Source organism: Schistocerca serialis, chromosome 1 (assembly GCF_023864345.2).
Source record: "Schistocerca serialis cubense isolate TAMUIC-IGC-003099 chromosome 1, iqSchSeri2.2, whole genome shotgun sequence".
NCBI lineage: Eukaryota > Metazoa > Arthropoda > Insecta > Orthoptera > Acrididae > Schistocerca > Schistocerca serialis.
In genome coordinates, this window is record NC_064638.1 from 38,438,167 (window position 1) to 38,460,077 (window position 21,911).

General features: G+C 40.7%; 1 protein-coding gene across 2 annotated transcripts in view; it reads right to left on the reverse strand.

The window, feature by feature from the left end:
* LOC126461372 (cystathionine beta-synthase) overlaps nucleotides 1–21,911 on the reverse strand; it is a 169,843-nt gene that overhangs the window by 17,998 nt on the left and 129,934 nt on the right. For both annotated transcript variants that reach the window (XM_050095991.1, XM_050095992.1), the window contains exons 9-10: nucleotides 7,359–7,493; nucleotides 2,470–2,663 (exon numbers count right to left, since the gene is read on the reverse strand). In XM_050095991.1, coding sequence (XP_049951948.1) covers nucleotides 2,470–2,663; nucleotides 7,359–7,493 — 329 coding nt within the window. The remainder of the gene's footprint in view (nucleotides 1–2,469; nucleotides 2,664–7,358; nucleotides 7,494–21,911) is intronic.

The window sequence follows — 21,911 nt, forward strand, 5'->3', positions numbered from 1 at the left end:
TGTACAGGCTGAAGAACTATGTTTAGTGCTTTAGTGATTTTGCTGAGAAATGGTCTGTAATTCTCCAACAAGAAGTACAAGGGTATCATTGGAGTAATGACCAGGTTTCAATTTTTACAGGAGTGACATATTTTCAAAACAAGACCACAAGTGTTGCAGTTATAAGTGATGACACAGGACACAACTCAGCACATGCTTTGATAGCAATGCACAAAATTCTTCAACTGCAAACAGGGGCAGAGAAGACCATCATTATTTCTGATGGTGCTCCTAGTCATTTTAAAAATCATTACTAGCCGTTTGAATTGAGTAAGTCGGCTGTGCCAACTGACTGCGTATACTGTGCTACTGGTCACAGGATAGGGCCTTTTGATGATGTAGGAGGCCTGCTGAAGCACCATGCTGCAAAACATAATCTTTCCAGACCAAATACATACAGCTGTGATTCTGAATGCTAAAGATTTTACAAGAGTCATGAATCTTACACACCCACAGCCCTCATTCTTTTATCCAAAGAGGAAATTGAAGAATTCCATGAAATGGAAAAAAAAGAATGGTCCAAAAAAAACTACTCCTGTGAAAGGAATTCAGAAGGCACCTTTTTGGTCACAAAGTGATGGGCAAACTCATATTGCACGCACTTTAAAGAGCAAGAAAGAAGAAAGTTCATTCATTCAGCCAAAATCTCGGAAACAGCTGGATAATATTCAGATTTACAGCCTGAGAAGGGGGATGTTTGTGGCATGCATTTATGACTGTGACTGATGGATGGCAGAGATTATAGACACCAGTTATGAGCTAAATGGAATTGTAGTGAACTTTATGCTACCACACGGACCAGCTGCTGAATATAGGTTTCCAGCTTAAGGACAGCAACAACACCATCAGGGCTCACTTCCTGTTCACAATGTTTTGAAGATGGTAAGTGTTCCAGTTCCTATTGGTTCAACAGGAAAGCATCACTCTATATCAAAGGAAGATTTTTAGTTCATTGACTGGCTAATTTCAGTACAGAACAGAGTGCACAGAAGTTGTATGAATTGAAACCTTTTAGTCTCTGGACCTTTCACATACATTTTGGAACCATTTAAAATGCTTGAAAAATGAGTCTCTTACTCATCTTTCAAAACTAAAATTATGTTAAATAAGGCTGGATTTTGATTTTTATGATACTGTTATGTCATGATGTGGTAATAAAACAGGTTTTACGTATGGCAAAAATTTCAATTGTTTATAAAACCTGTTCAACCTAAAAGTGGAAGCTCTCCTTTTAAGGAAATGTGGAACTATATGGTACTAATCAACAGAAAAAAAAATCAAAATTTTATGGATTGGCATTTCTGGAAAAAAAAAAATTCCATAAATTATAAAAAAGTTCAGAATGCTATAGTAAAAGAACTTTGACAGATATAAGTCCAAATGGAGGATTTCTTTGTAATGATCAAATAGTTATCTTTCAAATAAAAATAGTCCCAACAAAATACCCAGAACTGTTCCAGAGATACAGCAGTTTAAAAATTTTTTCAAAATTCGCATCTTCAAAATGGTATGCGCAGTGTCATCTTTGGGGGGCTGTATCTCAGAGCAGAAATTTTTTTGGAGAAAACAAAAAAAATACATGATCCTTACTTAGCCCCTCATTTTAACATATGCTAAATTCAATAATATCTGAGACTATGAAGGTAAGATTTTTTCCCAGCATGCCTGAATTGATATGGATTATGCCATGTATTGTGAAAAGCAATGGCCCCATAAAACTCTCTTGGGATATGATCAAAGTTAGTTTTACATCTGAAGATTTTTCTGTCTTGGAATGACATGCGGTGTTATATTTGATTGAAACTCTTCAATCCAATCATACAGCTGATCTGATATTCCATATACTCTCATTTTGTTCATTAGGCGGCAATGGGAAATGGTGCCAAACACCATCCAAAAATTAGAGAATATGGGTTCAAGCTGGGGGCCAGTATCTACTGCTTTCTGGGTCTAATGGTTGAACAGAGTGAGGTGGATTTTTGGTCTCCAGAAGTCTCATAATACCATGATATGTATTCAAGACAAGTTGTTATAGTTCTGAACTCTTAAAATGTGTTGTGGCCAAGGTATTAATATAATTTCTTCCTGCAAAACTTGATAATATGGATGAGAAAACAGAAAGTTTCAGTTTCTAAAATAAATAATTGAGGTGTTGAAAAGGCTGGGGGGAACTATTGAAAATAACTGATCTGAGATAATGTTCTGAGTGACACATACACACACACACACACACACACACACACACACACACACACACGAAAATGTATTTCAAATGTTTTATAAGATCCCAGAATGATAGTGTTAAAAGAATAGTCACAGAGACTTGAATAATATATAGATATAGAGTATTACTGTTGGTGTAAATGTGTCTGTTAGACAAGTGATGTACAAATAATGATATACCAAAATAAAACTATTTACTTGACTTACATAGCCTCTGTGAATGAGTGACAAGGACAAAATGATCTCTTTCGAGAAGACGGGATAGCTTGCCCAGTGATGTATCCAGTGTAATCTTCCGAAACTGGCGGTACAACACTTTTTCCACTGGATCAGTGGGTAACGCACGGCTGTTTACGAGACGTGACATCAGATTCCCCATTGTCACCATACCTTGTACACTTCTGTGAAATCAATATACAACACACATTAATGTTTGGTCCAACCAATTTTTCATATGTTCATGGCTATCAATGAAAATATTAAATTCTTGTAACATTTCCTTGCAGTCACTTACTTCTTAAAATTAGTTATTCATATAGCTACAAAAAGTGAAAATTAATTACAAAAATTTTCAATAAATGTAAATTAATACCAACCTACTATAAATATAAAACATAAGGAGCAAAATACAGTTAAGGCACAGTTGCCAAAGCATGCTGCAATAAACATAATGTCTCATTATTATTGGCAAGTCTTCACCTCTCTTTTAAAAGTAATGGGCACTAAAAGTGTACAGCACATGAGAATTAACTCTGCAATAGAATGTAACAAGGGGAGAGAACTAAATTGGTTCAGTACAAAGAGTAAAAACAGAAATTACAAGAAATGGGGTCAAATACTGAATGATAAATTTAACAACTGAATGTTGTTGCACTTAGAAGACTCTAGTACTATTAATTGCAATTTACAGTTTATATGAACACAATATGTGTCATTACTGTTCCTTCAAGAAGTGCAGCTCATGAAAATAACTGAGCTAGTAGAACAACAAACAAGAAATATATTTTTGCTTCATTATCGACACCATGCAATAATTCTGGGCCCAGTAATATCTGGAACGGGCTACACTATTCATACTAACTGAGAAAAATTCAGCTGCTTCAAAACAAGCATGTCATTCTTAGATGGAGACACCTGATAGAGTCTGTGAGCACACATGTAAGTACACATCAAATGAATGTGAAGACTAAAGAAGAGATATGGTGTCTGCTGTTCATGATACGCCTCTTCAAGAGTCAAAGACACATTCGCTCAGGATTTTCACTTGCATAACAGGTTACTAAGACCCCTCAAGCGAAGAACCCCCTGAATTTTGAACAATACTCTACTACTCCTCAAAGAATGGAGCACACTAAAGAAATGTGGCTTACAAACCTCTCAAGATGAAGAAGTATACAAAGAACTTTGGCGCAAAATACATGGCAGCTGCTGAATTGACAAGACACAGTATCTCATCAGTATTTGTAATGACATATAACAACATCAAAAACTAAATTAAACGCATAACCTACTCAAGAAGATAAACAGCATCACTCAAGAGTTCAAACTGCGCATGTGGATGGTAGGAGATATAGATGGCACTATTATTAGTGAAAAGCAATTAGCAATAGCTACGTGGAAGTAACATTGTGAAACACTGTATTGCAAAAGAAACAGCTGCGAAGAAGAGAACATTTGTATGGAATCAAATAAAGAACCTGATATCCTGTACAGTGAAATTGAAAATGCCATCAAGCATCTGAAAAACAAAAAAGCCCCAGGTATAGATGGTATTTCCAGAGAAACGCTGATTGATGGGACAGGAAGGCATGCATTCCCTACATTTAATATGTAATGTGTGGAAAATGGGTGAATGGCTTAAAGACTGGACTCGATCTGCCCTAATTCCTCTGCACGAAAAATGATCAGTTAGGGAGTGTTCCAACTACAGGACCATAGCATTAATATCACATGCTAGTAAAGTCCTCCTGCATATAATAAATCAATGCCTAAAACTTTTTCTGCAGTCTCAGATTTCCGCAGAACATGCGGGTTTCGTGTCAGGTAAAGGTACTCAAGAGGCAGTCTTGAATTTAAGGCAGATAATTGAAAAATGTTATGAGTTCTGTGTCAATGTACATTTGCTTCCTAGATTATAAAAAGGCGTTTGATTATGTCACATGGGACAAGTTGTGGAATGTGCTCAAAGAGTCTGGAGTTCCAAAACACCTGGTATCCTTACTAAAAGGTCTTTATAATAGCCATACTGCAACCATAAAAACAGATGGTGAATATTTGGAATTTTTTGATGTGACAAATGGCATCATACAAGGCTGCATAGTCACCTAAGCTCTACAATATCGTGCATGGAAAAACTGAGGGCAGAAGACCACGTGGGAGAGCAGCAAACAGCTGGTTGGATCAAGCGAAGAAGATTACCAGCCTGTCGCTTCACATCAAATTAAGAAAGGCCGAAGATCGCTGTGGATGGAGACATCTGTCTGAAGTTTCAACTATGTAAGAATGAATGAGGAAATGAGGTCACAACACTCAGCAATGAGTAAAATGCCTAATGATGATGATGATGATGAACACTTCTTTAACTACTGTACGGAAGTATGTGTATTATTCTGCAGCTTACATCTTCAGTGAGCTTCCAGTAGAATTGAAAAACTTAAGTAATAAATCCAAGATTTTTAGTTCTAAACTGAAAAGCTTCATCATGGAACATTAATTTTACTCTGTGTAGGAGTTCCTTGCAACAGTTTTGAGCACTGTACTGTAAAATATTTTTTACTATTTTAGGCCATTAAGGACAACATGAAATAAACTTCTTTCTTTCCAGTAGTTTTTTGTTCTTTCTGTATGTTGTTCTCTTCTTTCTTCAGTCCATTCTGTACCTTTCTCCTTGTTTTCTCCTGGAAGCCTTTGAAACATTTTACTTTTGCTCTGAAGTTCTCTCTTTCTCCTATTTCTTCCTCCATTATTTCATTTTCTCTCAGCTAACATATCATTTATTGAAAACATTTTTGGTGTTCTTTTTTAATATTATAGTCTTCTTGACTTAAGTTTATTTATTAGCTTCCTATTAAATAATCAGTGACTCCACAACCAAACAGCTTAATTCACATGGACCCACAAAATTTGATGAATTAATCTTAGTTAAATGAAAATTAAAACAACAATGGTCCTCCTGATCCCGGTGAATGTGCACTTGCAGATAACAGCTATGACAAAGAGACTGAATGTTGTTCAACAAATTGGTACATAATTGAGAATGAGTAGCATTGCTTTATGCAGAGTATATGCTTAGAAAATTATTGTGATAAATTAAAGCTATGTATTGGATTAGGATTTGAATACAAATCCTTGCCTTTTGCAGTTGATTGTAAAAAATGAACTGTTACCTAACAGAGAAGTTTTGACTGCAATGCAGTCCCAATGCAATTATGGTTTTAGTGGTCAAGGCTCAATGACAGTTGCAGATGCATATGATGAAAATACGAGCAACATACTATCTAAAACAGCTATAGGCTTCCTTGGTCTGTGGCTGTATTCAATTAGTACAATAACACTGAGTGATCAGTGGCAGCCATGTAATCCTTCCATTCAATTTGGTGATTGCAGTATACTGAGCTACATTATTTGTATGCACAACAGTTGGCTGACTGTAACATCCCAACTGTCCAACTTTACCGATAACTTGCACAGTACATGCAGCACCTAACAGTACAATAAATCAGCTAGTCACTTTTGTAATCCCTCATCACCAATTTTGTAAAGGCCTCATCGCTACTGCTGAGGAAGCCGAGTTTCAACTGTTGTTATGGGAGGCCATGTTTGTGCGTTGGTGAAACAGCTTCTGGTGCAGTACACCACTAAGATAATTTCTCCCTACCACTATTACACAGATATGTCACAGGGTCAGGTAACAGGGTAGAAAAACAAAGGTCCTACAACACTCTAACAAATTAATAACAAAGTCACACAAATGAGTTTAAAATGTTTACTTACCTTTGTGACTTGTCTAATAATGAAGTCTGCAACATTGCATATAATATAACACAAAGAATGTCCTAAACTGCTAAATGCAAGTAATCATAGATGTATTTCACAGTACATAGCAAATGCAATTTACAACAACTGTAAAGAGTTTTAATAATTTAATTGGATAGATAAAAAAATCTACTCAAAAAATGGCGGCAGAACACATACGTAAAAGAAGTTTATAATTAGGCAAGTTTTGGTAGCCAGTGGCTCCTTCTTCAGGTAGAAGGGTTGAAGGGGAAGGAAGAGGGGTGAAGGAAAAGGCCTGGAGATGTCTAAGAAAAGGTGTAGGTTTCAGGAAAGTCACCCAGAACCGCGGGTCAGGGGAGATTTACCACATGGGATGAGAAGGAAAGACTCATTGTTGGGGACTGCATCAGACGAGATTGGAAAACATCTTTTTCAAATCTCATCCAAAACAGCCCCAGCAATCAGTCTTTCCTTCTCATCCTGTGTGGTAAGTCTCCCCTGACCCCCAGTTCTGGTTGACTTTCCTGAAATCTACCCCATTTCTTATATCTCTCCAGTCCTTTTGCTTCACCTTTCTTCCTTCCCCTTCAACCCTTCTGCCTGAAGAAGGAGCCACTGGTTCCCAAAGCTTGCCTCATTATAACCTCCTTTTATGTGTGTGTTCTGCCACTGCTTGGTGAGTAGATTTTAAAGCACCAAAATAAAACTGGCCCAGGAAATGTTTATACATCTGACACGAAAAGTTACTCCACTTAATGAACAAGAGAGTTAATCTATATAAAAGATGTTAGAAATAGTAATAACTGAGACTGATTCATGACCTCTTTGCTTTTTAGATTACATTGTCACAAAACAGCAAAGATGCTTTTAAGCCAAGTTTTATTTTGCCGTTCTATAAATATAGTCTGTAAGTGCCACAGAATTAAGTCTAAGTACTAATGTGATTCAGAGGGAAGAAATCGTGATCTACTTCTTTTGAGAATATGGCCAGTGCAATCTGACTTCTTGTATAACATAGTAATTCTAAACATTACTTCGGTGGAGCACTGCATTATCAGAACTCTCAGACTATGATATAAGAAGCATTATTTTTGACTCACCCTGATTCATCCACTACTGGCAGCTGGTCATAACCTTCCTTCCTCAGTATGTCAACTGCCTCTTGGCAAGTTACAGATGGTAGTACAGTTAGAGGTGCTTTCAAGCCGAGACTAGAAACAGTTAGATTCCACCACCTAAAACACAGAAAACATGACTGTACTATGTAGTGCACAGACTACTATTACTCTGTAGCTTTTTTTATAGGCTTAAAATTATTTGTCCCTTCTCATCTGATAGGCTGCAGTTTGTCTGTTATTTGCAGTCTTCTGCACGAACAAACATACTGCAAGATGACAAGAATCTATTCACAACTGACAGCTCACATAGATTATTGGTATCAGAAATACCCCTACTGAAACTGTTTTAGTTGTAGAGGACTATCAGGCAGAACACAAGAATCTCTTTCTTTTCCTTGTGCTTATCTCTTAATCTTCTATCTTTGGCATGTTATTCTGGATTTGATAATGTTAGTGGTACACAGTGGCCAAGTTCCCCCCCCCCCCCCCCCCCCCCTCGGCTCGCAATTTGTATACCCCATCTGCCTGCACCTAGTGATATCCATGATAAAGGATGAGAAGACTTTCACAATGTTGAGAATATGTAACTGAGGCAGCACTTCAGGTCAGACAGAACACAAGAATATTAATTTAAAATATGTACATACTGAAGACCATAGTCATAAATCACAGAAAAATTTCAATACCTGTTGTCAAAAATCCTATTTTCCAGTGACAAGGGAATCTTGGAGTAGCTTTATTTCAATACAGCTTTAAAGAAAGTAAGAAAGATTAGGGTTTGATGCTGTACCATAATAACTACGAGAAGGACATGCTGAAGATGAAAGTGACTGACAGATGTAGCGTATGGAGTCAGGAGGCAAATCAATTGAACATATAATGGCTGATTACCCTCCATTTTCAGAAGCCGTGTACCTGTGTAGTTATAACAAGTTATTAAAATTAATACTTCAGCACATAGGTAATAGCAATGTACTATGGAGAGAGGGCATACCACTATATCATAAGTATACACCCACTTCTGTTTTGGAATACAATCATCATCCGCTGCATTAGGCCTGACCAGTGCTGACTGATAAGACCACTGATTTCAACAAACCAGATATACTGACACATGGCCATTTCTGCTTACAGTCATAAGTGGAAATAACCATGTGAGACCTGAGTTTCTCCTGACATATACAACTTTCAAATAATTTCCGGGAATTCAGCCAGGTAACACTGAAAGTGTTACCTGGCTGAATTCCCGGAAATTATTTGAAAGGAAATAACCATGTTCAATGATTACATGATGGCTATGGATCCATCAACATTAAACTAGGAATGATTATCAGAACAAAATAAGACTGGTAAAGTTACTGATATTGCTCTTACTCCAACACACAGTACAGAGAACGAAATGAAAAAAGTGAGAAAATTTGAGGAACTGGCAAATCAAATGAAAGATATATGGAATTTGCATGATTTTTAAACATAGAACATGATCATTGCAGTTGACAGAGTGGTTGCAAGGTTCTGCAAGACAAATATCAAGATCTTAAAGAGTGCAGTTTTTCCATGCACGATATTGTAGAGCTTAGGTGACTATGCAGCCTTGTATGATGCACATTTGAAAGTAGAGTAGCTTACTTATTGCCTTTATAGCACTGTATCACTGTAATTTAGGCATTATATAACAATCAATTCATTCGTGTCATGGACAAGGATTGTGCTAGAAATTGGTAAAACCTTTTAGAAGTAACCATCCTGGCACTGTCTCAAATGATTTAACAAAGCCACAGAAAACTAAATTTAAAGAGCTATACAGGAGCTTAATCACACTCCTTCCAGAAAGCACTCGCTCAGCCTCATCATCTCTGTCATTGCTTTTAAAACTGCAATACAAAAGCATATCAATAAGCAACACACAGTAATTCTTTAAAGAACACATTTGTTAGGCAAGACCAAAGAAATTATAGGTGATGAATACTTCTTCAACTATTTTTCAAAATACAAGGAAAATTGAGAACGAATATTTCACTTTGGATTGTTTCATGTGCCCACCTACAACAGGTATCAATAGTAGCAGTGACTCAGAGATGCTGCAAGTCATTTTAGGAGTGCCAATGCAGCCAGCTGCAAGGGACAAGGCAAGGCATGGGCAGTGCCACGAATACAGGTGTAAGCTAGCTAGCTGTAATGTCCTCAAGAAGTGAAGCTGTTTAACTACACAATGATGCAAAGCCATGAGCGGAGTAAAGGCTACTGCATTATTAAGATTATATGTTAAAGAATTTCCCACTTTCATACAAAAATGAAAATCCTTACAAACAGCTCACTCTCTCTCATTCTGGCAGCAACAGCAGACAGGCATATTGTTGAGTACTAGTGCTACATGTTGTTGTTGTTGTTGTGGTCTTCAGTCCTGAGACTGGTTTGATGCAGCTCTCCATGCTACTCTATCCTGTGCAAGCTTCTTCATCTCCCAGTACTTACTGCAATCTACATCCTTCTGAATCTGCTTAGTGTATTCATCTCTTGGTCTTCCTCTACAATTTTTACCCTCCACGCTGCCCTCCAATACTAAATTGGTAATCCCTTGATGCCTCAGAACATGTCCTACCAACTGATCCCGTCTTCTGGTCAAGTTGTGCCACAAACTTCTCTTCTCCCCAATCCTGTTCCATACTTCCTCATTAGTTATGTGATCTACCCATCTAATCTTCAGCATTCTTCTGTAACACCACATTTCGAATGCTTCTATTCTCTTCTTGTCCAAACTATTTATCATCCATGTTTCACTTCCATACATGGCTACACTCCATACAAATACTTTCAGAAATGATTTCCTGACACTTAAATCTATACTCGATGTTAACAAATTTCTCTTCTTCAGAAAAGCTTTCCTTGCCATTGCCAGTCTACATTTTATATCCTCTCTACTTCAACCATCATCAGTTATTTTGCTCCCCAAATAGCAAAACTCCTTTACTACTTTAAGTGTCTCATTTCCTAATCTAATTCCCTCAGCATCACCCGAGTTAATTCGACTACATTCCATTATCCTCATTTTGCTTTTGTTGATGTTCATCTTATATCCTCCTTTCAAGACACTGTCCATTCCATTCAACTGCTCTTCCAAGTCCTTTGCTGTCTCTGACAGAATTACAAAATTTACTGCTTGCTCAATATACAGATTGAACAACATCGGGGAGAGGCTACAACCCTGTCTTACTCCCTTCCCAACCACTGCTTCCCTTTCATGTCCCTCAACTCTTATAACTGCCATCTGGTTTCTGTACAAATTGTAAATAGCCTTTCGCTCCCTGTATTTTACCCCTGCCACCTTTAGAATTTGAAAGAGAGTATTCCAGTCAACATTGTCAAAAGCTTTCTCTAAGTCTACCAATGCTAGAAACGTAGGTTTGCCTTTCCTTAATCTTTCTTCTAAGATAAGTCGTAAGGTCAGTATTGCCTCACGTGTTCCAGTGTTTCTACGGAATCCAAACTGATCTTCCCCGAGGTTGGCTTCTACTAGTTTTTCCATTCGTCTGTAAAGAATTCGTGTTAGTATTTTGCAGCTGTGACTTATTAAACTGATAGTTCGATAATTTTCACATCTGTCAACACCTGCTTTCTTTGGGATTGGAATTATTATATTCCTCTTGAAGTCTGAGGGTATTTCGCCTGTTTCATACATCTTGCTCACCAGATGCTAGAGTTTTGTCAGGACTGGCTCTCCCAAGGCCATCAGTAGTTCCAATGGAATGTTCTCTACTCCGGTGGCCTTGTTTCGACTCAGGTCTTTCAGTGCTCTGTCAAACTCTTCACGCAGTATCGTATCTCCCATTTCATCTTCATCTACATCCTCTTCCATTTCCATAATATTGTCCTCAAGCACATCGCCCTTGTATAGACCCTCTATATACTCCTTCCACCTTTCTGCTTTCCCTTCTTTGCTTAGAACTGGGTTTCCATCTGAGCTCTTGATATTCATACAAGTCGTTCTCTTATATCCAAAGTTATCTTTAATTTTCCTGTAGGCAGTATCTATCTTACCCCTAGTGAGATAAGCCTCTACATCCTTACATTTGTCCTCTAGCCATCCCTGCTTAGCCATTTTGCACTTCCTGTCGATCTCATTTTTGAGACGTTTGTATTCCTTTTTGCCTGCTTCATTTACTGCATTTTTATATTTTCTCCTTTCATCAATTAAGTTCAATATTTCTTCTGTTACCCAAGGATTTCTACCAGCCCTCGTCTTTTTACCTACTTGATCCTCTGCTGCCTTCACTACTTCATCCCTCAAAGCTACCCATTCTTCTTCTACCATATTTCTTTCCCCCATTCCTGTCAACTGCTCCCTTATGCTCTACCTGAAACTCTGTGCAACCTCTGGTTCTTTCAGTTTATCCAGGTCCCATCTCCTTAAGTTCCCACCTTTTTGCAGTTTCTTCAGTTTTAATCTACAGGTCATAACCAATAGATTGTGGTCAGAGTCCACATCTGCCCCTGGAAATGTCTTACAGTTTAAAACCTGGTTCCTAAATCTCTGTCTTACCATTATATAATCTATCTGATACCTTTTAGTATCTCCAGGGTTCTTCCATGTATACAACCTTCTTTCATGATTCTTAAACCAAGTGTTAGCTATGATTATGTTGTGCTCTGTGCAAAATTCTACCAGGCGGCTTCCTCTTTCATTTCTTAGCCCCAATCCATATTCACCGACTATGTTTCCTTCTCTCCCTTTTCCTACACTCGAATTCCAGTCACCCATGACTATTAAATTTTCGTCTCCCGTCACTATCTGAATAATTTCTTTTATTTCATCATACATTTCTTCAATTTCTTCGTCATCTGCAGAGCTAGTTGGCATATAAACTTGTACTACTGTAGTAGGTGTGGGCTTCATATCTATCTTGGCCACAATAATGCGTTCACTATGCTGTTTGTAGTAGCTTATCCGCATTCCTATTTTCCTATTCATTATTAAACCTACTCCTGCATTACCCCTATTTGATTTTGTGTTTATAACCCTGTAGTCACCTGACCAGAAGTCTTGTTCCTCCTGCCACCGAACTTCACTAATTCCCACTATATCTAACTTCAACCTATCCATTTCCCTTTTTAAATTTTCTAACCTACCTACCCGATTAAGGGATCTGACATTCCACGCTCCGATCCGTAGAACGCCAGTTTTCTTTCTCCTGATAACGACATCCTCCTGAGTAGTCCCCGCCCGGAGATCCGAATGGGGGACTATTTTACCTCCGGAATATTTTATGCCATCATCATTTAATCATACAGTAAAGCTGCATGCCCTTGGGAAAAATTACGGCTGTAGTTTCCCCTTGCTTTCAGCCGTTCGCAGTACCAGCACAGCAAGGCCGTTTTGGTTATTGTTACAAGGCCAGATCAGTCAATCATCCAGACTGTTGCCCTTGCAACTACTGAAAAGGCTGCTGCCCCTCTTCAGGAACCACACGTTTGTCTGGCCTCTCAACAGATACCCCTCCATTGTGGTTGCACCTACGGTACGGCTATCTGTATCGCTGTATTATTATTGTGAGGAAGTATCTTTAAAACTTCAAATCAATCAGGTGATGGCATCATAATTTTATTATTTAATTATGATAGTATGAATCACAAACTAAATGAAATTCTGTAACCCCTAAGGCTTTAGCATCAACCTAGAGTAGACCCTGATTGGATGTTTCCTGCTAAGTAGGGGCCGACAACAACAAAGCAAGAGGTAAAACTTCAATTAATTTCCACTGAAGTTCATGAAGACTAGGAATCTTGAGCCCCCAGTAAAAGGAACATGAGATTTGGTCATCATGCTCCAGGACAAAACAACTTTGTTGAAATCTTTGAATCTGTATGAGAAGACCACATAATTGTGAGAAAAATATAAACGAAATATCAACTGTGACTTAAAACTGACTACATGACATTGGGAAAAAACGTATAAGAAGTTTGTGCTGAGTTAGACTTTAAGAGAGCTGAAGACACACACAACAGAAATTAAAAATTTAATACCACCAATTAGTGCATGCCAAAGAGCTTTTTCGGTAGACTTTTGTATAAAAATATCAATGAGTAGAAGCTTTGAGTGTAATGGCTGACAACAACTACAAGACAAGCATTGAGCATTGCTGAGCATCAATGGCTGAGGAAAGGAGCCATTAAGGAAAGTGTATGGAATCTTTTAATTTCAGAATTGGTGAAGGATAATTTATTTGATGCATTTATAATAATAAATTTGTGTTTTTCTGTGTTTTGAGAAAAAGATTTCAAGAATGGCTGCTACACAAGCTGACATTACTGCAAAGCTCAATGATCTTTTTCTTTTTTTTAAAAAAAAAAAAAGAAAAAAAAACTGAGTTAGTGTCTACTGAAGTGGCAAAATAAATTCAGTTTCGGAAGAAGTTAGAAAAATGAAATACAGTTCGGAAGAAGTTAGCAAAATTAAAGATATTTCAAAAGTTTATAAGACCAAGGACATACAGGAAGTGACCAATATTTTTACAGAGGTGGTAGGTAGGTTGAAGAAATGGACACAAGAATAGAACAAACATATGGAAGTAATGGACACAAAATTTACTGAATGGAAGATCGTACAAAACACACATTTGGAAAAGGCTATTGAGAAGGCATTTAAGCAGTACAAAGCAGAAACAGATCAAATCTAGAAGAATTATAGTTCAGAAATTTGAAGAATATGAAAGCAACCCCCAACACCAAGATCAGTAAAACTGAAGTCAAGGTAAATGACATAGCACATGCAACAGAAACAAAACTGAAAAACACGAGTTCATTTATAGCTTATAAAGTGAAAGCTATATCAAATTCCATGGGACAAATGAAGATTGGCATTCAGTCTACGCAAAGTAAATTAGACGAACTAAAGAGTAGACAGAAAAGTGAATGGCAACCTAGTTCCACAGAATGTATTTTCAATGGACACATGCCCAGATGTCATGCCACAACAGTCCGCCCCAAGTAGCTGAGTGGCCAGCGAGACGGAATATCATACCTAATGGCCCTGGTTCGATTCCCGGCTGGGTTGGAGATTTTCTCCCCTCAGGGACTGGGTGTTATGTCGCCCTTATCATCATCATTTCATCCCCATTGACATGCAAGTCACTGAAGAGGCGTCAACTTGAAAGACTTGCAGCAGACAAATGGTCTACCTGACGGGAGGCCCTAGCCACATGGCATTTACATTTATTTTTTACGCCACAACAGAATAGATACAACTTCATTCATCCACATACATGACCAGAGTCAACTTTGTTTCAGTCACTGATATGAGGGATTGAAGGTCCTAAACAAACTACTTACTTAATGGAGGACAGAATGCTAAGGTACTGGCACTTTGCAATATTCATATTAGAAAGGAAAGATGTACATCCAATCTTGTTAATAAAAGAATTTTATGGACTACCTACTCAGAGCTGAGTGACAGCCACAAAATTAAATTTTTGTGTGGATTTATGCAAGGAGATGCTGCATTATGGGCTGCTGAAGTTGCAGATATTTACAATAGATACGAGTTTGAGAAAGCGTGTCTACAAAAATACTCGCCAAAGGGAATACAGGAGAGATTAAGCGAGGAAGTATTGAATCTAGAACTACTTAATCTACATCACGGCAGTCACGAGCACTATTCTGAAAAAACATTTGAATAAGGTTAAATACTGAGAACAGGAGATTCCACAGAGCATCAATTTGAAAATTTTAAAGAACCAGCTCTCCATAGAGATCACAGGGAAACTCTTAACAATACTTGACAAAAATACTAGAACATTCTTCTCATTTAGATTCTTTGGATATGTTAGAAGATGATCAGACATACCACGGAATACCAGCAGCAGCCAACATATTATTATTGTGAAGGAACACCTTTTAGCACTTCAAGTAAAACAGCTGACTGCATCAGATGTTTGTTATAAAATTACCCATATTATGAATCATGAACTAAATGAAATTCTGTAGCCCTAAAGCTTTAGCAACAACAAAGGGTAGAGCCTGACTGGTTGTTTCCTGCTAAGAAGAATGCACACAACAATAAGAAAGTGGTAAGAGTTTGTGGCGACGTCATTTATCCACTGCGCCAAAAACAGCGGGTGAAAGCTGCAACTGATAGATATTTATCTTTGCCATAGTCGGCTTGGTTAAGAGTTGTTTATTCTTGTTAGTTTTTGATCTGTGCTTGAAAAATAAAATGTTTTCTCATTTCACGAAAAAGCTGTTACTTCCTAAAATACACTCCTGTAAATTGAAATAAGAACACCGTGAATTCATTGTCCCAGGAAGGGGAAACTTTATTGACACATTCCTGGGGTCAGATACATCACATGATCACACTGACAGAACCACAGGCACATAGACACAGGCAACAGAGCATGCACAATGTCGGCACTAGTACAGTGTATATCCACCTTTCGCAGCAATGCAGGCTGCTATTCTCCCATGGAGACGATCGTAGAGATGCTGGATGTAGTCCTGTGGAACGGCTTGCCATGCCATTTCCACCTGGCGCCTCAGTTGGACCAGCGTTCGTGCTGGACGTGCAGACCGCGTGAGACGACGCTTCATCCAGTCCCAAACATGCTTAATGGGGGACAGATCTGGAGATCTTGCTGGCCAGGGTAGTTGACTTACACCTTCTAGAGCACGTTGGGTGGCACGGGATACATGCGGACGTGCATTGTCCTGTTGCAACAGCAAGTTCCCTTGCCGGTCTAGGAATGGTAGAACGATGGGTTCGATGACGGTTTGGATGTACCGTGCACTATTCAGTGTCCCCTAGACGATCACCAGTGGTGTACGGCCAGTGTAGGAGATCGCTCCCCACACCATGATGCCGGATGTTGGCCCTGTGTGCCTCGGTTGTATGCAGTCCTGATTGTGGCGCTCACCTGCACGGCGCCAAACACGCATACGACCATCATTGGCACCAAGGCAGAAGCGACTCTCATCGCTGAAGACGACACGTCTCCATTTGTCCCTCCATTCACGCCTGTCGCGACACCACTGGAGGCGGGCTGCACGATGTTGGGGCGTGAGCGGAAGACGGCCTAACGGTGTGCGGGACCGTAGCCCAGCTTCATGGAGACGGTTGCGAATGGTCCTCGCCGATACCCCAGGAGCAACAGTGTCCCTAATTTGCTGGGAAGTGGCGGTGCGGTCCCCTACGGCACTGCGTAGGATCCTACGGTCTTGGTGTGCATCGTGTGCGTCGCTGCGGTCCGGTCCCAGGTCGACGGGCACGTGCACCTTCCGCCGACCACTGGCGACAACATCGATGTATTGTGGAGACCTCATGCCCCACGTGTTGAGCAATTCGGCGGTACGTCCACCCGGCCTACCGCATGCCCACTATACGCCCTCGCTCAAAGTCAGTCAACTGCACATACGGTTCACGTCCACGCTGTCGCGGCATGCTACCAGTGTTAAAGACTGCGATGGAGCTCCGTATGCCACGGCAAACTGGCTGACACTGACGGCGGCGGTGCACAAATGCTGCGCAGCTAGCACCATTTGACGGCCAACACCGCGGTTCCTGGTGTGTCCGCTGTGCCGTGCGTGTGATCATTGCTTGTACAGCCCTCTCGGAGTGTCCGGAGCAAGTATGGTGGGTCTGACACACCGGTGTCAATGTGTTCTTTTTTCCATTTCCAGGAGTGTATGAAGGCTCCCATAGTGGTGACCCCGAAAAATCGTAGCAGAAGCATAAAGAAAATATATATACCAACGAGCATAATAAATTCAGAGACAAAAGCATGGGGCAGTGGAATCAAGATTGAAGACTACAGTCTGTTCGACCAATGATTGCGGTCCACGCCCTTTGATTTGCCACAAAACGGAACGACAGATGGGAGTACCTACGCGCGACACGGAAATGTTAAGCTTTCCGCGTTCTGGCCGACACGCCCCCAGCTTTGGTTTACACAGGCTGAATGCATATTTCGGCAGCGTGGAGTGTCTAACAACATTGACAAATTTAATATAGTGGTTTCACATCTACATTTAGAAGTGATAGAGCAAGTAGAAGAAACCTTGTCACAACAAAATTACTTTGTGCTAAAGGAAGCTCTCACACAGCATTATACGTTGTCACCAGATTTGCGACTACAAAAAATTTTTGCATACGAAGATTTGGGCAACAAGACTCCGTCACAAGTACTCAAAGCCTTACGTACATTAGCCGGCCCGGAACTCCTACCTGAAGAGTCTTTACGTCTAATATGGCTTCGTAAACTTCCTGCCAACATCCATGCCGTCATTGCAGAAGAAACAGACTTACCATTGCAAGTCTTAGCAAAAAAGGCAGACACCATCGCAAACACCTTAACCGAAGTTTCTGCGTGTTCCGAATTCAACTACAGCCAGGATAGAGGCCCAAGAACGTGTAGTGTGATGGAAACTGACGTCAGTGAGCCAGGAACATGCAATAATACTTCCCAACAGCAGTGCTCATCGACCGAACCCACCATACAGCAACTGGCAGCAAAAGTGGCAAAACTCAACGTGCAAGTAACTTCACAACACCAGCAGCTACGAAGTCGCAGTTGGAAAAGACGAAGAAATACTATCCAACAGGATTTGACAGATCAATGGTGCTGGTACCACAGATGCTTCGGTAACACTGCCCGTCAATGTATTCAACCTTGCAGCTACCCAAACTTAAAAGGCGGGCGTTAAAGGGCTCTAACGTTCGTCAACAACAACATAGGCGCCCGAGTCATAGCGTGATTCAAAGAGGTGAAAACACCACGGTATCTCCAGTCAACCAATCACACCGATTGTTCATGTGGGACCTCTCTTCAGGTGAGAAGTTTCTGATTGACGCAGGTTCAGAAGTCAGTGTTTATCCAAGAAAGAGAGGTGATATACTCACGACAACAATGCAACATGTGCTGACTGTGGCAAACAATTCCAGAATATCTACCTATGGTGAGAAACAGTTGGCATTACATCTGAATTCCAACTTCCATCCAAAATGGACTTTTGTGGTTGCTGATGTGCCGAGTCCTATAATTGGAGCGGACTTTTGACGGAAATGCCGACTTATGCCCGACCTGGTTAATCATCGTTTGGTGACAGTTCCCACAGAAGGGATATTGCCTACTGCGTCTTCTGCGTCGGTTCAAGTGCAGTGCGATGTGCCCGTGTCTTTCCGCACGAAGGTTTCCGGCTCCTCTACCGCGTCATCCGCGTCGGGATATTGTGATACGATTTCGTACCCGCAACTAAGCGGGGCGCACACGTGTGCGTCATGCAAGAAGACACCCGACAGTCGTAATGATTCGTATACTGTAGGCAATATCAGAGCACTGTCGGAGGAATCACTTTTTTGTAAACTGCTTCAAGACTTTCCAGCACTTACCGAACCCATCAACGCAACCAGGAAATGCAGACACAATACTCAACACCACATCAGCACGACACAAGGTCAACACGTTGCCTTCTGCCTGCAGCGTCTGCCTCCAGAGAAGCTGCTCGCGGCGCGATCTGAGTTCGACAGACTTCTAAAAACAGGTATTGTAAGTAGGTCTGATAGTTCATGGGCATCTCCAATTCACATGGTCCTAAAAAAGTATGTGGAGACTACAGGGCGCTTAATGCCCGCACAATTCCCGACCGCTACCCAGTACCCAATGTGACTGATTTTAACAGTACGATTAGCAATGCCAAAATATTTAGTGTGATTGATTGCGCCAAAGCATTTTCCCAGATTCCCATGGCTCCATCTGACATTAAAAAAACAGCAGTTATCACACCATTCGGTTTGTATGAGTACAATTTTATGCCATTTGGCCTCAGAAACGCTGCCCAAACATGGCAAAGATTCATGCATGAGGTGCTTCGAGAATTACCATTCGTATTTTGTTATATGGACGATATTTTAGTATTCTCTGGTTCTGTAATCGGCATGTTGAACATCTGCGGCAGCTTTTCCGCCGTCTGACAGAGTAGGGCATAATTATTAACGAAACAAAGTGCACGTTTGGAAAACGCGAGGTTAAGTTCCTGGGATATTTGGTTTTAGCAGCATGCCTGTCACCTTTGCCTGAGCGGGTTGAAGCAGTACAACAGATGCCCCTCCCCACAACTTACAAAGGACTTGCAGATTTTTAGGCATGCTCATCTATTACAGACATCACTTACCTATATTAGCTGCCGCCCAAGAGCCACTCACAACGTTACTTGCAGGTAAAACTACAACAGGAAATCGTAAAATTCCATGGAGTCCAGATGCTGAAGCAGCTTTCCATGACTTAAAGAAATGTCTTTCTTGGGCAACACTACTTGGACATCCAAGATTGAGTGCTCCTTTAGCGCTCATGGTTGATGCGAGCCAAACAGCAGTGGGTGCAGCGCTACAGCAAGAAGTTGATGGCAGATGGCAGCCGCTTGCATTTTTCTCTAAAAACCTGACTCGACAGCAGCAAAAATGGAGTGCTATTGACCGTGAGTTGCTTGCTATTTACTTAGCCATAAAGCATTTTTGCACGTTTGTCGAAGGGAGGCACTTTGCAATTTTTACCAATCACAAGCCATTAGTAGCTATATTTCAACGAGACACAGAGTTCAATTCACCACGTCAGTGCAGGCAAGTCAAGTACATTGCACAGTTCACAACTGGCGTGCGTCACATTTCAGGAAAAGACAACCTGGTCGCAGATTGCCTGTCTAGGAATTGTGCCAGTTTAAATTCAATTCATTTGACCGAGTTAGCGTCTAAACAACGAGAAGATCCTTTCTTGCGCCGTCTAATAGAGGAACAGAGAACTGCGCTGCAGCTCAGACGTGTGTCTGTCCCAAATGTTCCAGACGGAATTTGGTGTGATGTAGCAAAAGGAAAGGAGCGACCTTACATACCAGAACAATATCGTCGCGAGATTTATAGTGCATTACATAACCTATCACATCCAGGAGTACGAGCTACAGCCAAGTTAGTTTCCTCCAAAGTAGTGTGGCCTGGAATACAAAAAGATTGTCGTGCATGGGCGCGTGCATGCCTAACATACCAGCGTAATAAAATCAGCAGACATGTCTTTGCACCTATTGCTGACTTCCCGACACCATCTGCCAGATTTTCACATATACATGTGGACATTGTGGGCCCGCTATCATGCTCTTCAGATCAACGCTATTTGCTCACAATCATTGATTGTTTTACCAGGTGGCCAGAAGTAGTTGTAATACAAGACATTTCTGCGGAGTCGGTTGCAAAAGCACTGTTGCATTCATGGTTCTCCAGGTTTGGCGTTCCGCAAAACATAACCACAGATCGCGGAAGGCAGTTTGAAAGCCAACTTTTCAATCAACTTTTACTACTGTGCGGGTGCAACCACCTACGCACCACAAGCTATCATCCATCTAGTATTGGAATGGTGGAATGACTACACCGCACGCTCAAAGCTGCATTAATGTGTAGTTCCACTTCATGGCCTGAAGCACTACCGCTAGTCCTACTCGGATTGAGAATGGCCATGAAGGAGGACTTACAATGCTCTTCCGGAGAACTGGTTTATGGCGAGCAATTGAGGGTTCCTGGAGAATTTATCGTTCCCGCATCTACACAGCCTTTCGCCCCTGAGCTATGCGTGCAATTCGCGAGACAACTCAGCGTCAGAATGAGAAACATCAAACCCACTAACCCTGTCAGACATGGAGACCGGAGAGTGTTTGTACATAAAGACCTGCAAGCAACGTCCCACGTGTGGCTTAGGGATGATACGGTGCGCCCGCCGCTTGTTTCGCCTTACTCTGGACCATACAGGATAATCACAAGAGGAAGCCACAGCTTCAAAATCGATAAGGATGGTAAAGAAGAGACAGTCTCAATTGAGCGGCTTAAACCTGCTTACACCGAAGAGGGTACACTCCTTCCTTGGTCTACAAAATCACCCTCAAACGTGGAGGCCAAAGAAACAGCAGATAGTCTCGCCGAGCCCTCGGTTTCAGAAGAGGACAACGAAGCAGCAAGTGCAGAACAGGAGCAGCCATTGCCTGCACCAGATGTTTTCATGAGAGCTGGTAGAAAAATCAAGTGCAAGTTTCCCCACATACCTGGTGCACCCGGTTTCAAAAGGAGGGGGGCTGATGTGGCGACGTCATTTACCCACTGTGCCAAAAACAGCGGGTGAAAGCTGCAGCTGATAGATATTTATCTTTGCCGTAGTCGGCTTGGTTACGAGTTGTTTATTCTTGTTAGTTTTTTATCTGTGCTTGAAAAATAAAATGTTTTCTCATATCATGAAAAAGCTGTTACTTCCTAAAATATAAAGGCTCCCATAAGTTTCATCAATATCCACTGAAGTTCATGCATTATAGGAATATTGAGCACCTAGCAACAAGGAACATGAGACAGCAGACAACATCAGCACTTGTTCTGTGGTGTATGAAGGATACAGTCAGTTGTCAGACAGCTACACCTACAATGACCCTGCTTTGTTTTTAGACTGTCTGGTTTTTGCTATTAATATACATGCAGTGTACAACTAACAACTCTGGCTATGTTTACCAGGACTGGACTGA